The 19,679-nt window shown below is 35.1% G+C and overlaps 1 protein-coding gene across 4 annotated transcripts in view; it reads left to right on the forward strand.

Moving 5' to 3' along the window:
* Positions 1-5,036: 5,036 nt before the first annotated feature.
* Positions 5,037-19,679, forward strand: part of LOC137401736 (F-BAR and double SH3 domains protein 2-like) — a 42,874-nt gene continuing 28,231 nt past the window's right edge. For 3 of the 4 annotated variants that reach the window (XM_068088204.1, XM_068088201.1, XM_068088203.1), the window contains exons 1-7: positions 5,037-5,160; positions 7,159-7,237; positions 10,736-10,833; positions 13,009-13,054; positions 15,091-15,185; positions 18,647-18,791; positions 19,120-19,256. In XM_068088204.1, the coding sequence (XP_067944305.1) occupies positions 7,214-7,237; positions 10,736-10,833; positions 13,009-13,054; positions 15,091-15,185; positions 18,647-18,791; positions 19,120-19,256 (545 nt within the window). In that variant the 5' untranslated portion in view covers positions 5,037-5,160; positions 7,159-7,213. The remainder of the gene's footprint in view (positions 5,161-7,158; positions 7,238-10,735; positions 10,834-13,008; positions 13,055-15,090; positions 15,186-18,646; positions 18,792-19,119; positions 19,257-19,679) is intronic. The other variant, XM_068088202.1, reaches the window with a different exon arrangement.

Genomic DNA, 19,679 nt, shown 5'->3' on the forward strand with positions numbered 1-19,679 from the left:
AGCACAAATGCAACGGCGTAAAGGTTTAGCTCGCTAAACGTAACTTTTGTACCATGGCAAATGTAAACCGTTTTTGTATATAGTTTATACTTCGAAGTGTCAAGACTGTGTTAAACAAGGAACTTCTATTAGCCTGAGACAGTTATTAATTATTTCTATGGTGATGCTTTCAAAGTTTTAATGAAAAACAAGCTGGAGGCTTTTTGAGTGATACAATGAGAGAATTGATTGGTATTGATGTAAACCATTTATTATTAATACGATTTTGTAGAAACTTTTTTACTGATCCCTTGATATTATGGGTTCATAAAGATCAAAGATTGTCAAAGTGGCGTTCAAATGGAGGTGGCGTGCAAATAGAAGGTGGCCCTCTATTTTTCAACCCTTCTCTCATAGTGGTGGTCAAATAGAGGTGGCATTCAAATAGAGGTGGCGTTCAATTAGATGTTTTATGGTATATGTTAGAGGTGTCACATATGATCACATCACCAAGATTATTGACCTCCAATCGAAAGTTTTTTCGACCGCGCTTAGATGAAAAATTATAAAATAAATCTGTTATTGATTAAATTTAAATCTTGAACTGTCTAGTATTAGGATCAACAAGATATTACACACACTAAAACAAAGAATCTATTATTTATAATTGAAAGGCTCTTTGCCTGTATGGAATATGGAATATAGCAACTGAAACATGGGTTTAACTCATTCAAAGTTAGCCAAAATGATGTGCATACCGCAGATAAAGCGGTCCCACAAAATAATGCAATCAACGTGCTTCATACCTAAACTGTTGCAGCTAACACACGAGCATCATTTGAAAACAGCAGCGAATAAAAAAAATAAATGCATGTCCTCTACCGCTTGTGAACTTGTGTATTAGAAAAGATCATAGTAATAAAGTGGTGGAACCAATCAAAGACCATGAGACTGTAGCGGTTGGTAAAGTAACTCAAATGTGATTTATATATATACTTATATATTGGAGTTATCCTCTTGTTATGGTCACATGGCCGAGATTATTCACCTCCAATTACAGAGTTTTATCGCCTGCACTTAGATGAAGAATTATAAAATAAATCTGTTATTGATGAAAATTAAATCTTAAATATTAATAACAGCAACTAAATACTAATAAATATTAATACAGTGCAACCGTCGAACACTTCAGTTCTCGACCAATTCGGTTTTCGACCAAAAAGATTTATTCGTCTCGGATCTCGAACATAAGCTCGGTTCTCGACCAAACCGGAGCATGCGCATTGGAATTAAACGTTCGGAACAGCTGCGGAAACATTCGCTAACAAACGGAGAAGCAAGCTACGCTTCATAAATTCTTTACATAAAAGAAGGAACCATCTGGGATGACATCGCTCTACCGAAGAGATTTGCTAGGAAGACAACTCCTCCAGTCGAGTTACCCTAAATTGTATTGGAAAAGGATTCTCCTTCAAATATGTGAAGTAAACGTGCCATTGCTGTTATATTTTCTTTTTCACATGATTTTTGATGTAACTGATCTGCTGCATTCTTTGCTTTTTCTTTATTAATTTCTGCAATTTTTGGTATTGTATCTTAACTTTCAATGTTTTAAGAGCAAATCATACAAAATATTTACTTTTTGTTTTCTGTTTTCATCATCATAGATACAAAATATTTTATTAAAAATAAACACGACCTATATCTACCCGTTTTTATTTATAGTATGTAGTATACAGTAGGTTATATGGTGTACAGTTTGTACGGGTTGTACAGTTTATAATAAAAAAAATTTTAAAAATACTTTACTGAAGTTGTTTTCTCGGCTTGAAACGGATTACAATTTACATACAATAATTCTAATGGGAATAATTGCTTCAGATCTCGAATAACTCGGTTTTGACCAACTTTCTGGAATGGATTATGTTCGAGAACCGAGGTTCCACTGTACCACTAAATAACGAACATTTAGAACAAAAAGTAAAACATTTGGATTTTCAGTGAAATACTGGTTTTACCTTATACCTATAATTCCCAAATATGCAGATTTACTCTATACCTTATGTTAGTTTAACAGTTTTCTTTACAAATTCTCAATTTATATAATCATCAATGAGTTATAACAAGCATTAGTATTGTGTCATGATATTGATGCTACTGCAACTACTAGTTTCCTCTGTAGGACTAAAAAAAGAAGAAATACCTACTTTAACCGAACCATTAATTGAATTCATGTAAATCTACAAAATATCAACACAAACACTAGGTCTAGGGATATCGAGAGTCTATAATAGACCCCTTAGCTGTGTAAAAAATGCCACTACATTAAATTAGTATCTTTAAAATTATGGTAAGCAAACAAAATTCCGCGATGTTCCAGGTAAAAAAACGATCTAGTCTCATGATCACCAATGCTGTTTTGCAGTTGATCAAATATATAATTAAAGAGAGCATGATTGACATCTGACAAAAGCCTTAAATCAGAGACATTCTGGCACTTTTTCGTCCAATGGTAGGAAGTCTTCCGCAAATATAATATATTTTTTCCGCATATACATGTTAGTACAGACAATTAATTCAAATTCTAGTACAATTGTCAAATTAAATGATAAGTTTTCGTATATACAGTCCAATCTATTCTACTCCATCCCTTACTTGCTTTACATGCATATCATACCCTATTCATACTCTATACACTACTGATATCATATACTAGCTGAATGCCCGGATAATAAAAGTTTTTGTACAGAAAACTTATTTTTATTTAACACATAACAACAGTTACCATTCTAACTTTTAAACTTCGTGTCATGAGAAAAGTGTTTTGTGCAGTTCAAATAGAGATTAAAAGAAAAAAATTATACAACTGTGAAAATTTAAAAACTTTGTCAAACAACTAACTTTTAAACTTCATATCATGAGGAAAATGTTTTGCGAAGGTTAAATAAATTAAGAAACAAAATAAAACAACTACAAAAGTGTTTAAATGTAAAGTGAAATAAATCGCAAGTAATAGCTAAATTAAGTCTGTTTCGCTATGATTACAATAAAAGATGATTTGGTAATTATACAATTAATACGAACTGAGAAAACAAAATAAAAATCTTGAATATGTTGATTCATATAATAATTCGTGCGTTGAAGTGTGAGTGTATAAAAAAGTTACTCTTCTAGCAGAAACTTTGAATACGACAATACTGGTACCAATCGATACTGGTACAAATGTAAAAATGAGATATCATACTGTATTTGTCTGACCGATCGGAAAGAGAATGTAGAGGCTATTGCTACTCAAGATAATACAACTGCCACGCGAAAAGTATTGGCCTTAACCACGATTGAACCTGACAAAAAACTGAAAATAGAAGTTCATGAAAAAGCATTGCGTTTCATAGAGTTTCAATTAATATGTCATTTAGCGTGTGAAATCAGGAAAAGGGTCTATAAAATATTTAGTAAGAGCTATGAATTGTATACGCCTTCATAGACTCGTGGTTAAACAATTGGATTACAAACCTGCAGTTGCCATCTCCTTCAGTTCAAATTCAATAAGATGGGAGATTTTAATTCCAATATTTTAATAGCTATATCTATATAACGAACTGTTTTTGTCTGACCAAATGGAGAAAAAATGTAGAGGCGTGAAAAAACGCTGGTCTTAAACGCGATTTGACACACAGACAGAAAACATTGAGCTTTATAAATATACTCATAAAGTTCTATTTAGCTTTTTCTTTTTTAGTATTAGTGAGGTCGACAAAGTTCAAGCATACAAACATTTCTTGAGTATGGAGACACTCTATGGGATCCTGCAGACAAAACCACTGTTGACTTGTTAGCATCAGTACAAAACAGGGCTGTCTGCTTTATCAAAAACATTAAAAACCATCACAGTCTGATAGAAGTGCAAGCTCAACTGCAACTGTCATCACTAAGTGATAGACGTAAATCACATCGAATAACCTTATTGATGAGAATACTCTCGGATGAAGATAGACATAACACTCTCTCCTCAGCGTATGGTTAACTGCTTAAAGACAGAAACAACACTAGCATGACCACATGTTCAGCTACAAGGAGTGACTCAACTTCCTTATATGAAACCAACTTTGCAAACTATTACAGCTTTCTCCTACGCAATTTTAGAAATATGAAGGCTGGGTCAACAAATAATCAAGAATAACTTCAGCAGCATGCTGTCTCACACTGTCTCAAATCATGTAAGATATGAGGCACGTTTCCCTTTACACCGTCGGTATTAACAGAGTGTTCTATGCTCAGACCTGCCACTCCAAGAGTGGTGCAATGCTTGAGATTTGGTTTTGGGGCAATTGATGTATCAATGATAGTATATATGAAATTGTGGAAATTGGAGCAAAAATCTCGCGCATTTTCATTTTTTCTTTGAGGTGATTGCGTGAGTCTCACGCCCAAAGCGTGAGAGTTGGCAGGTATGTCTATGCTCCACGAAGTAGCAAGGTATTAATTTACAAAAACATTCTCACCTCTGTGGGCTAATGGTCTGCTTAGCACTGATCCCTGCAATTCCTACCATAATCTTTGCTATTCCTAACCTCGATCCCAATACACAAAAAACTTTCTATAGTAACGTGTTCTCCACCAGACTCATACCTTTTGCTCCAAAAACTCAGCAAAACTGGGTCTTGCGCAAGCTTGTAGCACGCAACCTTCCTGCTGTTATTAACCTTACTGACTTCTTTTACTAGTCCAACCAATAATTTAACATGTTTTCCTTTCAGTACTGCTTTATAGTCAATTTTTAAAGAGTTTCGTTTATAATGCATCTCAGTAGAAACGTCTTTGGTTTAGCTTCGCATACGGTACTTCACCAGAAACCTGATTGTAGTGCACATAGTCTGTGGTAACTAAATCTCGAACTACAAGAATTATGCCGATAGCGTACCGCCTCTAATAGTAGGTGAACGCCTCACAGTTGGCGTCTCGAAGAAAACGGGTAAGCTTGTAAGCCGTAGTATTTCCGGGAACTAATTTGCTACCGTCAAGTACTGCTTAAACTTTCCCTACTTATAGTTGCAATTTATAGAACATTTGACTGTAGTTCGGCATAATTCGGAAATCATCACTTCACTTGTTTTTAGATTTTTAGTAATATGGCTAAGCATAAGCTCTCAGTTATAGAGTAAAAGTATATTCTAGGAGGTTGGTTGTTTGTAATCAATTGATATTTATTTTGGTAAAGTTAGCAAAAGGGATCCGAAACATGGTTTGACAACTTAGAGCTACGCAATATTTCGAGAAAACGAGAAGTGGCAGATGGGTTTACTTAGTCACATTTTAAACTGCAAACCTGATAATAAACCATGGACTGCTTACACACTCCATTAGTCAAACACAGCTTGTAGTTTTCATACCAATTGTCTGAAGTATATGTATACACCTCTAAGCTTTTTTGAGGAAAAATTGTCTATTTAAACTAATCATTTTATTTAAATAATAGACTAGGAGCAGTTTTATCATACTGTATCCTGTTGTTAAAGATATTGTTGCTAGTTGAAATAACAGAAACAATAAGACAAAAATATATGTTGTTTTTGTTGCATTTTTATACAAATAAAGGCATGCTTCTAAATACATTAATTGTTTATTAGCAAATAAGTAAGTATTTATCGATGCAGCTTCCAAATAGCTGTAGGGCTTCAAAAGTCTTTAATGTGTATTCTAATTGGTGTTTTAATATCTGTGTGTAAGCACTTTTGTAAACTTTTACAGCTTTTAAAAGCATAATTTACTTACTACCTGATTGTGTTATGGCAGCGCAAGAATAATTTATTTGGTTAGGTAAACAGACATTCATATAAAGGTAATACTATAGAAACAGATAAAGCTTGCTACTGATGATTTAACAAAGTTTGAAACTGAATATGGTGATACATTCTACTTGCTTCTACTGAAAAAAGAAAAAAATTATAGTGTTTAGCTTAGAACAATAGATCACATTATGATGTTTATTTTACCCATCTATAACCTACTTTATATGCAATTTTTTAACATTCTGGTGAAGCTATACCATTCATTTTTTAAATGTTTTGCTAATTGTATCAGTATAGTCAATTCTTCAGTTCATCCTATAAGGATGTTGCTTCGGTAGACACTTTGGTACCATGAAGTTTCATTATTTAATTCATTGTTTGCTCATCTGCACTATGATATCCCAGGGTATTGATAGGATGTTCATACATTTGAATCATATAAGAAGCTTTTGAACGCAACAACAATGAAATGTTGGTCACTTTGTTCAGAGGACATATCATGGCCAGTGTGGTTAGCAGTCAATTAGTAAGCTGGAATTATTACTTTTGCTGGTTTCTGAGATTAAATATGTTGCGTATTAATGGGTTGATGAAAACCTTGTGTTTGTTACTGGCCGCATAGTGATTTATTCACTTTCATGTCATCAAATCAGATGATCAAGTTAACCTCTAGATATCCCGAAGATCTACTTCTTGGATTATACTTGATGTATCCCACTTCTGATTTTGAAATCTGCTTCGCTTACAGGCTGATACAGCATGAATGCCTATAAAGTTATATATGTTGTCTGACTGAATGCTCAATTTAATTACAAATGGGAAAGTTATGGGGCATCACCAAAACCATCAGGCTATAGGTGGTAAATGTTCAAACTACAACAAAAAGCTGTCGTAAAAATTCTCTTTTTCCTAAACAAATCTCTTTTTTGCTACGCATATTTTTGTTAGCTCGGAGCAAATTTTGCATTTTTGATTAGGTCAGCTGTGTTGAAATGTAAGAGAATATATATTAAAATGTGCTATAATAATATATATAATAATATAATTATTATATATATTAATATATTATATTATAAAATATGACTATATATTGTAAATATATAATAATATTATCTTAATATAATATTATTATATTAATTATATATTCATATTATTAGTACAATATGTTAATAATATAATTACATTATTAATATTACATTAATATATTATTATAATAATTAGAAAGTGTAACGTGCTAGTAAGCGTTAATGTACATTCTAGGAATAACAGCATATGTAGATTCTAAGTCTCTCTAGGCCTTCTAGGATTTTTCTATGAATCAACAAAAGTAGGCATAAAAAACATGCTATGACATGGTTTAAGCATAGAAAGCACTTTTTTGCTGTAGGCTCACAGGATGGTAGTGTGAATTGTTATTGTCGCGGAGAAGAAACCATACAGCAATGCCATCACCTCCTCCTAGAAAGGTACTTTTAATTTAAATTTGTTTATACTTGATTATCAAGTTACCTTCTCAATACGCAGGTTTTTATGATGTCGAGAGTTCTTGGTAAAACTGTACAACTATTGTCAGAACCGCAAAGAAGAGTTGTAAGAACACATTATTATGGGATATATTTTTTTAAAGACGTCAAATTTGTTAATTATGTTGAAATAGTGCAAAAAATTAACATTTTGGTAAAACTAAGTCTGGTTCACATTGGACACATTATAACTTTGTTAGCATTATAACAGCATTTATAACATAATAACTGCATTTTAGCATTGTGACAATTATTAACATTTCTAATATTTATACAACATTTATAGCGTGATAACACTATTTATAGCATTATAACATTGTTATTGTTATAACAGCTTTGCCTACATGTTTGCAAGGTTTTACAAGACCTGCATTTTCATTTTGCATTGTGCGTGTTCTACATCAAAGTTCAGATATGCGTTCCTTCAATTTTTTGTCATTTTGTCACAGTATGGGGGTAAATGCGAACTTAAATGGCTTAATAAATAAAATATTAATAATTTTATTAATAAAGTAATATTAATAATATAATGAAATAACAAAGAGTTTCATAATCTTTCAAGCCATTTATTTTACTAATAGAATGAATGGCTTGAAAGAGTTTCATAATCTTTCAAGCCATTTATTTTACTAATAGAATGAATGGCTTGAAGGATTATTAAACTTTTTGTGTATTGGCCCGAGAAACAGTGTATGGAGACTTAGCATTGTTTCGTTTGATAAATGGCCTACAGGATAGCTGTTGGACAACGAATCGAATGAAATGTTTTATTAACAGGAACTCTCTCGTAGGTTTCTTATTATTCTGAGTTAATCTATTTTTATTTGGTGAGTTGGCAGTGGTTCGTCTCACAGCTCGGTGTCAGAGCTTTGTAACCATTCGATTTTTTGTAAACCAGATCATGTTATGTTTCGTAATTGACATTGATTATAATTGCACATCTCTGTTTAAGTTAGTACACGATGTATTGCTCGAGTTAGGAGTAAACCTGTTTGTTTCTTCACTTAAATTTTATATAGCGCGCAGCTGAGCTATACAATACATACAAGTCATTCATGTTCAGAAAACTGCTTATTAATACTTGTCTCTGACTTGTAACAACCAAAATTATCAAGCCTCCTCCTCCCATAGTCTAATCTGCTAATGTACTTAATTTGTCGAAATTTATTATTATAATAGTAACCTCATGTCAAATATACATATTATGATGCCCTAGAGGTCCTGTTGGACCATGTTCAGATGAAGCAATCTGTTAACATCATATTGTTCAGCGGAGACTTCTATATAGTCATCAGCTTTTAGGTTATTTTAAGCATCAGTTTTAATGTAATCAATATACTAAAATCTACATGCATATTTGGCTACCACTCGAATTTAGGCACGTTTTTGTGAAATACTTGAAAATACCTGAAAAACGTGAAATACCTGAAAAGCATTTTGGATCATGAGCCTTGCTGGCTTTTTGTTTGGACACAGATCATATCTTAAAATAGGCCTATACTTGCAATAGTTTAGTCAGCACTAGAAACACTAAAGAGATAATAAATCTACAACCGTCAATTTTTATCAAAGTAGCACAGAGTCAGTGTTTGAAGAAACCAATTCCGATTGATATAAAGAGAAATTACAGCTGCAGATTATGCTTTATATGTTTACGTTCCGGCCTTAGCTGTGGTTTACATCTTATCTCGCTTTAGACAACCTTTGCTTCACTTCAATGGTCCGATATGGCATGCTTCGTGCGCAAAGGTTATTCATCTTGTAAAGATATACATGTAGCTGTTGTGCCCCCAGCATGCACTTATCTTTATGGTTCTCCTATCATATTTGTTTTTCTCCTTATGCAACTGATGCCGCTTCACCTTTACTAGGCAGTCTTACAGTCTCAACACTTCTAGTTGATCTGTAAACAGGAAATTAGAAAGGAAAGTGAAAAGTAACGAAGCTTGTAGACGCTTTTAGCGGTCACGATGTTTCCATTGTGCAGATAGTGCGGATTTGAAGTTGTGCGCTGTTGTTCGTGCGAGAAAGGTTTCAATGGATGCATGTTGCGCCCATTGAAAATTACCTCAACATGCATTCATTAACTGGAGATGGATTAGCGCGGAGATGGGTTACCAGGAGATAGATGTTTCGATGGATTAATGTGTCCGTGTTAGTCCGCAACATTTTGCATGTTGCGGACTAACCCGTGTGACTTTGTTACACAAGATAAAGATTTCTACACCAAAGGTCATAGTGGTGAACTCGGAACTGTTCAAATCGAAATAAAAACTACTGAAGTTTGTAAAATGTTTAAAATGGAATAGCTTGCGCGACATTTTCTTGAGCATTATTTGTAAGGGAGGTTTCCATCTTTTGCAAACATGAAACATTCGGTGAAGATTAGCGAATAACTAAACTCGAAACTCACTTGACTTGTGGGTTTTTGCTGTTGTAATAATGCCAATGACGAAAACTTGGTGATTAATGGCATCATGGAAACACAGTGAGCCGGTCAATTGATAATTAAATGACCTGTTGACCTTTGTTTGTTGATATAAGATATATTTGCTAGTCGTATCGTAAGACTCACTAGAGTTACACGCTACGAATTTTTGTCATATTTTTCATCTTCCTAGCATGTAAATAGTTTCAAACTTTGCATATTTAATTCTTCGAAGTGATTCAAACCTCTGATTCAAGGGGGGTATTATGAAAGCATTAAATCAACAATGAATTATTGCGTGTGATGTAAACATCAATATTCGTATTATTGCGTAAATCATTACGATCAGAGGTTGGATTTTCATTGTCTTCATTGGTGACGTCCTTACAGCATCCCTACTCAGCTCTGTTTTCAACGCACGTGTTTTAAGAATATTATCTCCGAAATAAAAATATCAACTCCGAATCTGAGAGAAAAATATCTCACACGCTTTGACATTTGATCTTGGACGCATTTTAATCGTCTCAGCTGCGATATTAAATATGCGCCCCGTTGTAGCTAAAAGCAAAATAGGCTAATATAGAAAGCGCGGAGTTGTGTGACAATTTCTTCGTAGCTTGTAAACTTCGAACAATTGTGAGTTGTGCGACCACTCCTGCGTATCATGTAAATACGTCCTCCTCATTCCTACAATCAAAACTACAACTTCGAAGGTCAACAATTCGTAGCATGTATCACTAGTGACCGTTTCTATGTTGCCAAAATTTATGATGGTTTATAATTAGTTCTATATACACCGCTTTTATTACTATTTTACCACAGTTGATATCTTTGGACCCATTCCAAATATTAAAATATAATGTTTGGTCGCTTGTTTATGTAAATTATTATCCTTTGAGATAAGTTTGTTGACCTTTTTATAACTGATCATGGCGAAAAATTTGCATCTCAAAATGCCTCATATAAAGCTGTTTTGGTTTGTTCCGTTGTTATATCAATGGGTGTTTCTACAGGTTAAACCTACAGCTTGGTTGAAGGAAATACATGCCAAGCAGCTAGGATCTCTTCAACAACGGGAACAGCAACTCTTAGATATCATTGAAGATGTGAGGTGGGTCAGGCGATGAATCCAATTTCTTTCAACAGGGAATGTTAATTCTGTTTTGTTAACTCCTGGTTCAGAACCAGTGAAGTTTCTCTTGTGATGAGTTTGTGTATCTGCATATTCATAACAAAGATAACCATTGATAAAAACTCCAGTCAACAGAAAACACTTGTGCCTGCCTTTTGAACTCTGAGCTGGTAAATGAATCTTAGTAGTAAGGTAGTATGGTGCAGGTTGAATCTCAACCTAAACCATACTACCTTACCCAACAGTCTAAACTCTGTTTACCTAAGCCTGCCTCTATGTCACCTTGTTGTTAAAGACAGGTTTCATACCAGATGTCTGAGGTCTGGGCCAGTCCTCCTGTTCATCTCCAGGGATATTAAATGTATTGCTAAATTTAGAGTGGAACTGAAAAAGTATCTGTTGGATAATTTGGGATAATCCACCCTCGGGCTTGCTGACTTTCAGGCTAGCACCTTGATTAGCCATGCTATCGTGCATTGATTGAGGCCTGCATCACTACTTTCATGGCTGATAATTGATAAAATATTGATTTTTTCTCTTTATTATTACTAGTTTCAGATTGTTTATGATAGATGCGAATAGAACAAATAAAGAAAAATGGCATTTGTTATTTAACTATGGTGAGGGAAAATTCAAGCATAAGTGTCAAGTTTATGCTTATAAGTTTGTCGGCTGCTATGCAGCGGAGTCTTTCACGTACAACCACTGAATTTTAAGTAATTTTCCATTTTGGTTACAAAATGTGCAAGCTAGTTTGGCTACATCCTGAACACATCTAGCCTCCACGCGCGAGCTAGTGCCAGATGTGTCCTCACTTGCACCATTGTTTGTGGCAGCTGCCTGAGGCATTAGCAACGTGCCAACCTTAGAGATAAGCCTATAATGCCCCTCAGTTATGTTGTACTGATACATCAGTTGCCAGTTAAAAGTAGATGCTTGCAGGTGGTAACTAAAGGATACATGTATGTGCATTCATCAACTGACAAGACGACTAGTACCTCAAATGGCATGAAATGTGGTTGTTATATGAAAAAATTGACTGCGTAATTTGATGTTGGCAGGTGTCTTTACATGAGCATAGCACAATTACACATTACTAGAATGGGGCAAGAGCTTGCCTGGTTGATGGCATACTAGTTTATTGAATTATCATGTGTCGTAGTTGTTTTTCATTTGCAAGCGATCATTGTGGCCAGTGAACCTTTATAACATGGAACATTTGTCACGTTTTGCATATTTGAATGCTTGGTGACTGGCGCAAGCGGTTTGGTTTAGCTTACGGAGAAAATATACTTGGATATTATGGAAGACCCTCTGAATACATTTAGGATTCCATAGAGGTATCACTTCTATATACTAGCCCTCTGAATACATTTATGATTCCATATAGGTATCACTTCTAGATACTAGCCCTCCGAATACATTTAGGATTCCATAGAGGTATCACTTCTAGATACTTGTCCGCTGAATACATTTAAGAATCCATAGAGGTATCACTTCTCTATACTAGCCCTCTGAATACATTTATGATTCCATATAGGCATCACTTCTAGATACTAGCCCTCCGAATACTTTTAGGATTCCATAGAGGTATCACTTCTAGATACTAGTCCGCTGAATACATTTAAGAATCCATAGAGGTATCCACTTCTAAATACTAGCCACCGCTTTGTGTGAAAAGTTGTGATTCTCATTATAATTTGTCCTTTGTTTATGCCATTGACTAATCTACTCATTTCATAGACCTGTCTAGATGTGACTGATTTGTAGGCACAGTTGGTTGACAGTTGACAGTCTATACTAGAATTCCAAATTACTAGTTTAGCTAATGTAGCTAAACTAGCTACATTAGCTATACCGTAATGCTATTGTAGTTAAACTAGTAAACTATTAGCATGTCTCTTCCAAAGTGTCTTTATAATAGATAAACTTATACAGCTGACTTGCATTGTGTATTCAGCTGTGCATGATTAGCAGTGTCATCTCAAAGTCTAGTATTTCAGACTTTGATCTGGTTGAATTACCTCTGTCCAGGAATTACTCTTGTATCCATTGGGTGATGGCAGACACGTGGATCTGAATGCCTCGATGTTTTTCAAAAGAGAGCAGCAGACAACTCTGTGTATCTATTGTGAATGTATTGTTTGTTTACAGATCCTTTGCAAAACAGAGAGCCGATATAGAGAGACTGTATGGCCAGGTATGGCTTCCACATTTTTTCTTAGTTTTCTCAGATTATATTTATAGCATTATTTTAGTTACCATAAGAGGTGTTATGAAGTGTGGATCAGTATTATTCCATATTGATCGCACACAGCAGCGTTTTACTTCTATTGAAGTATACATTTATGACTGAGAGAGCTTTTTAATAATGATCAGACAATTCCTAATACTGGTATGCTGAAAAGTTTTGCAGAAGTTTATTTAATTGGCCCATGAATAATTTAAGGCGTATATAGGCGTGGTCACACGAGCACCGAACCGACGTAGGTTCGGTTCGGAGGCTGGTTCGGTTCGTGGCACATGTCACACGGCCACCGAAGTAACTTCGCTTCCTAGATACCATACGTATAGAGACAGGACACGGTTTCATTAGTAGTTGTTATGTATTTGAGTTAAATATTTCTATTGTAAACAAAAAAAACTTTGAGGAACAATTATAAATTATAATTACACAGCAGATTTATCAGAAGATCGTTCGGCTGCTCAAAATAAATCACTCGATACAAATATTTTGCTAACCCTTCCCATCAACATAATTATATTTTTTTATCAACATATGAATGTTTTTCTATGCTGAGTACATAACAAACAAAAACAATCTTGATCATAGTACTGTGGTTTTACATAAATAAATCAGTCAACGATAGTTCATCAGGATGAATATGACACATTACTTATATTCTACACGAAAGAAAATCACAACCATTCCCTTACATTTATGCAAAACTTAAGTGCAACATCTTACATCTATGCAACCCAATCACAAGTCCGGGTGAACCTTGTCGTAAATTGCTTCATGTTGTTTATTTAACGAAATAAAAGTATCGTCCCATTTCTTTTTTAACTTTACTCACACGCACGTAAGAAGAAATGTGACGTGTGCTCGCTAGAATTCTAGAATTTTAACCAGCCAATAAGAGCAAGGGTTCGGCACGAAATTTCGAGCAGTACCGAAATAGTTCGTTTCGGCCAGAGATGTCCTCAGCCGAACTTTTTAGAGCTAAAAACGACGTCGTTTTGCGTCATTTAGTTCGGTTCGGCGCTCGTGTGACCACCCCTTATGTCTGTCTCCAGCTATGAGTTAAGTTAATTTGGTCAGTGATCGAGCTCATTTGGCAGTCAACACTACGCGAATTACCTTAATCCAATTCAAAATAATTTAAATCAAGTTAACTCATTACAAACCTCTGGAAAAATTCCAACTATCACGTTGAATTATAAAAATAAATATGTATGCATATTTAATATTACACATAAATATGTGTTATATTTATGTATATAAATAATAAATATTTGTATATATTTAACCAATGCATGATATAAGCAAAGAAAAACTTAAATTGAACAAAACAAAGAAATTACTCCCAAATGAATGTGTCCGGTGGAAGTGTTGAGGAAGAGCAACTTTAATTGTAAAGGTCATTATTGGTGACCAAAGCATCAATGATAGTGAATATCTCTCTATCGTATGAATGAACAAAAGAATCTTCCGGTATTTGTTTGCAGAAAACAAAATAGAAGAATTTTGGTAATTTCACCTTACACTTGACATTTTTATTTAGTCTTACCTTGGTGAAGACAGTGTTTTGCCTTTTTAGCAACAATTTCATCAGCTTCATCTATAAAAACAGAGAATATTTGGTGTAGAACAAAGGTGTAACGTACACCGGGTTATGTTCACCGTGTGCACTATGTATGTAATGGCAGCTTCCTCGAAACAACAGCTCGATTCCCAAATATTTGGTTGCACGACATTTAAAATTTTACTTGAATTATGGCTTGTAAGCTGAAAACTCATATGAAGCCCTGTTCGTATTTCAAGGTTCAATGGCATATAGTACTTGTTTGTTAGTTTTAATTAAAACAAATCTTTGTTAGTTTTAATTATAAACAAATCGGCAGCAAGAAAACATACACATTTAATGAGAAGTTTATGATTCATTGCCGCAGCCTGCCTAGCTGTTCGCTGTTTCAACCTTGACTGGCTGTCATCTGTGTTTGGATTACTTTTAGTCACTGCTGAAAATTTCTGCTCAGTTACTCGCAAAGAAGGAGCTTTTTAATGTACCTGGGGAGGAGAAGGCAGCAGCAGATGGCAACGAACACAAGTATGTTTTATAGATCTCCCTGACTCCTTTTGTCTACTTTCATTTCCAGTTGTGTTTCTACATTCCTGAGCTCCTCAGCTTTAACATATTCTGATCTGTTGAAGCATTCATCAGTTACCATTGTTATTGGGAGTTCTCTGTCCGTGCACCATTCAATATACCATCTAATGAGTAATTTTTTTCTGGCGTACTCTAAGTCAACAAGTAATGAATAGCACTCTTTGTTGGAAAGAAAAGCGGCGTATTTTTACTTTTCAGGTTGCAAGGTTGATGTCTGAATGCTATTCTAATGATCACTTATAAAAGCACTGGTTTGCTTTTGTCGAAATAGATGGTAGCATTAGAGACGAAATTTTATCGTAATAAAATTTAGACGCGGTCATATCGACATGAACGGCTGAATTTTTGCCATAAGAATACGTTATTACGTTAACCATCCCTCATAATCAGAATGAGATGTAACATATGCTTATTTAGTGACAAAAAGATAGAATATAGATCTATTCTTATAGAAGTTGAATATACGATAGACACTCAAATATCCAGGCGAGGGTGCAATATAGACTGGTATAATTAAAGGGAGATGTATTAGAATGTCAGCTCGAAATTAAGGTAGGGCCACACGAGACAAAATTCTCACGAAATCGGCGAAATTTGGACGAAACGATTCGGGCGAATTGACATTTGGACGAATTCGTCCATCGTTGGTTGCGCACGATGAACGAATCCTGAATTGGACGAAACGTCAGAAATTCCTACGAATCGTTGTTTGATTGGTCGGTTGAAAAGGTTAGGTGAATGTTGAAGGTCGTTTTCTTTGGTGCATATCCAGAAAAAAATCTGAAGCTTCAAAATCAGAGGGCTTCAATTTATCACCGCGTTCTGATTGGCTAGTTGAAAGTTAGTTTCGTACGAATCCGTGGTGGGGAAACTCCGTATGGCAGGTCAGAAATTTCGTACGAATGGAATTTCCCAGATTAGTTGAAATTACACGATATGTGTGGCCCTACCTTTAGAATGTCAGCTCGTATATTTAGTTAACACTTGAAATTCACTAAAAATTTAAAAGTATCACATCTTGTATGTTCTGTTTAATTGGCAAAGACCTGCTAGTTGTCCTTTGATTCTTTGTTGTCCTATGTTCTTTATAGCAACAATAAGATTAGCTGACCCTGATTATCTCCCTCTCTCTCTCCCTCTCTCTCTCTCTCTTTCACTCTCTCTCTCCATCTCTCTCTCACTCTCTCTTTCACTCTCTCTCCCTCCCTCCCCCCTCTCCCCCTCTCTCCCTAATGGATGGAGAGAGGGTTGCTGAAATAGCAGTTTTACAATTATTTTTAAACATGCAAAGAGAAAAAGAATTTGCTAAGAATTCGCAACTAACAAGCGCTGTTTCTCCTCTTTTGCTGTGTATCTTGCTTATTTTTCTTTATATGGTGTGTCGATGATGGAGCATTTGAATGTATTGTAAAGATTAACTCTCAGGCTAGACAACATGCTGTAGCAAATAGATTTATGGTTTTAGCTCAAATAAGATTTGTATCGGCTTTTCGCAGCTATTATATATGGTTAGAAAGATGTCGGTAGAAGCCTGGTAATATGTCTAATCAATGTGGTAGTTTGCAAGCGTGCACTTCAAGTTTGAAACAAGATGAGTGACAGTGGTATCATAACCTATATTTGTTTTAATCATATGAACATTTGTTATACCCTAGGACACTTATGTATTTGCCTCATCTAACTTTCGCGTTTTCGCGGAGTCATCCTCTCGAGAATATTTCATGAGCGAAACTAAACTATCATAACGAACGAGCGAAAACGCGGAATTAAATAGCTTTGTTCATCAATAGTCCAAGAAACAAATGGCAGCAAGCGATCAAATTGAATTATCGATCTTGCCCACACAATTCTATCTGCGGTTCAATTACCAACTAGTCCCAAATTGAAAAATTTTTTCTTATCGGTGAACCGAACCTGAGGAATCTAATTATGTTTGTTCCACTGCATTTATTTCCACATCACTATATTTTCGCACTCATCAGAACTGCGAAATTAAGTTGCATCGAAATTTTACTCTGTATGCTACTCACAAAACTAAATACTAGCGAAATATAAGTGTCCTAGGGTAGTTGATTTTGTTGAACTATTGTTATTAATACAACTATTACGCTGGCAGTACCGTGCACCATGAGAGATCATGGTTTATGCACGTTTATGGCTACGGTTATAACATGATGCTGCGAGGTGGTTCAGTTGGTGCCTGGCTGCGAAATGGAATATCTGAGTTTGATTTCAGTGCGAGGCAGTTTTTTCCTATTATAGCTTCGGAAAAAAGTCGGAAAAATTTCGTCCTCATCATACGAGTGCAACATTTTTTCGGCTTTTCCCACCAAAGGATATCGACAAAAATCTTTTTCAAAATTAAATTTTGGCAGTCAATTAGGACAAGAATTAAGCTGATCACGTCGAAATATTTAATGAAAATGTCAATATGGTATACTAAGGCAAACAAAATCTCATAACAGGCGCATCGTAACCTGAGGGCACATTGTGTTAATTAATGATTTATCGTGTGCAATTGCGAAATAGATATAAGTATACGGTAAGAGCGATGAGTGTGATAAGAATTGCTTAATCTTGTGGTTATGCGTTTGTTGGTAGACTTGCGATTTAAATGTTACTAGTCGAAATTCAGTACGAATATGGTTTTTCATTTCTAAAACTTTGTCACTATAGCTGGACAGACAGATGACAGACAGACAAACGCTGCGATTTATAGATATAGGTTATAGCAAAAGATTAGTGCGAGTGGAAAACTTGACAGTATCTAACTAATATTGCTAAATGGTTTCTGGAAATTATTTCATAGCAGAAATGAGGATGATAATCTTTACAGTTGTCTGTCTGATGCTGAAGGTGGAGGTTAGGAAAACAGATTTTTCGAACGGATTTTGAACGAAAACAGGATTCAAACTCGCAGCTTTAGCTTAGTTAACAGTAATAGTTAATAGTTAGTATTGAAGGAACTTCAGGTTAACACTAGTGTTAGTATCAGTGCTAGTGTTAGTACTAGTGCCAGTGTTACTACCAGTGATACTACTGTTAGTACGAGCATTAGCAGTAGTGTTAGCAACCAGTATATCACAGATGTAATACATAGAGCGTATCAATGTCATTTACTTGCTACAGTCTTGACACGCTCTTTTCTTGGATTGTGAAACCTGTAATAGTGACTTTTGATGACCTATTGAATACACAGAATAGACAGATGTAGATTGCTAGCAACTGTTTTTGTTTACTTTTGTTTTATTGGTTTTTAATGGTTTGCATCAGTCACCTATCATTACGTTCATGGTTACTAAGATAGCAAGAAGTAAGGATGAAGTCAGCATGATGCAATTTCAAACCTTTGGTAGTTTTCCCCCATTAATGGATACGTTACGTTGTTTGCTAAATTGTAGAAGTGTGCAATCAGCCTGGAAGTGTTGTTTGGAAGAAACTGAAAAGCTCGGCAGTTCGAGAATGAAGGCAGCTGATGTATACAATCAGACGGTATCAGAGAGGTGTAAAGTGCTCAAGTCTCATAAACAGTTGGCTATTAGAAAGGTCAAGGCTTGTTGTCCTTTATATTGCTATCGTCACTGTCACATGTCGTAGCTATTTGATGACAGCAGATGACACCTAATGCCAGCAGGTGCTCCCCAGAGTAAACAAGTGCTTTTGCACCATCATAGGTGTCATATCATTGAGTGTCATAAGGTGGCAACTGGTGTTGTGAAATGCATGAGTAAATGTCAACCGTATTTTGACATCTGTCAACAGGTGTCATTAAAAAACTATGTATCATAATGATGTTCAAGCGTTAGTGAAACTGTAACGTAATACACTAGTCGTTTATTTATCAATTTGCTGACAAAATAATTTCTCACCGCAGGCGTTGGAACAACTGAACTCATTGCAAGCAGATCTCACACAATCAGTCAAGGAGTTTGGGGTTGAGCACAAACAGTACACAGATGATGAGGTCATAGCCTATGAAGCTAGAAATAAGGCTAATACAGCTGGGCAAAGGTTCTATGATACACTTTACTACATTTTAAAAGTTTTATATACCGTACAGGATGAATTTATTCGCGGAGTTATATTTCGCAAAAATTGTCTTTTGCATATTCGCGGATGAATTTATTCGCGGCTGAAAACTGCCACTCTCTAGGAAAAGTTAACTCTATTATGTCTAGCAATAGAGTTAACCTCACTTATGCGTGGCTACGCGCATTGCGCATTTCGTTTTCTATTTAGCTTACAACTACGGGTGGATCGTGCTAAGTTATAAATTCTTTGCTGCGTTCAGAGGTTTTCACGAATATTCATAGATTTGGAGGCCTTTGATGAACCAACAATTTGTGGTAAGTAATGAGTTTTTCACATTTACTAAATTAGTTGAATTTTACTTTGGTTCTTCGGTAAAACGCAATATTTATTTTTTCCATCCCT

This window comes from Watersipora subatra, chromosome 8 (genome assembly GCF_963576615.1).
Source record: "Watersipora subatra chromosome 8, tzWatSuba1.1, whole genome shotgun sequence".
Classification (NCBI taxonomy): domain Eukaryota; kingdom Metazoa; phylum Bryozoa; class Gymnolaemata; order Cheilostomatida; family Watersiporidae; genus Watersipora; species Watersipora subatra.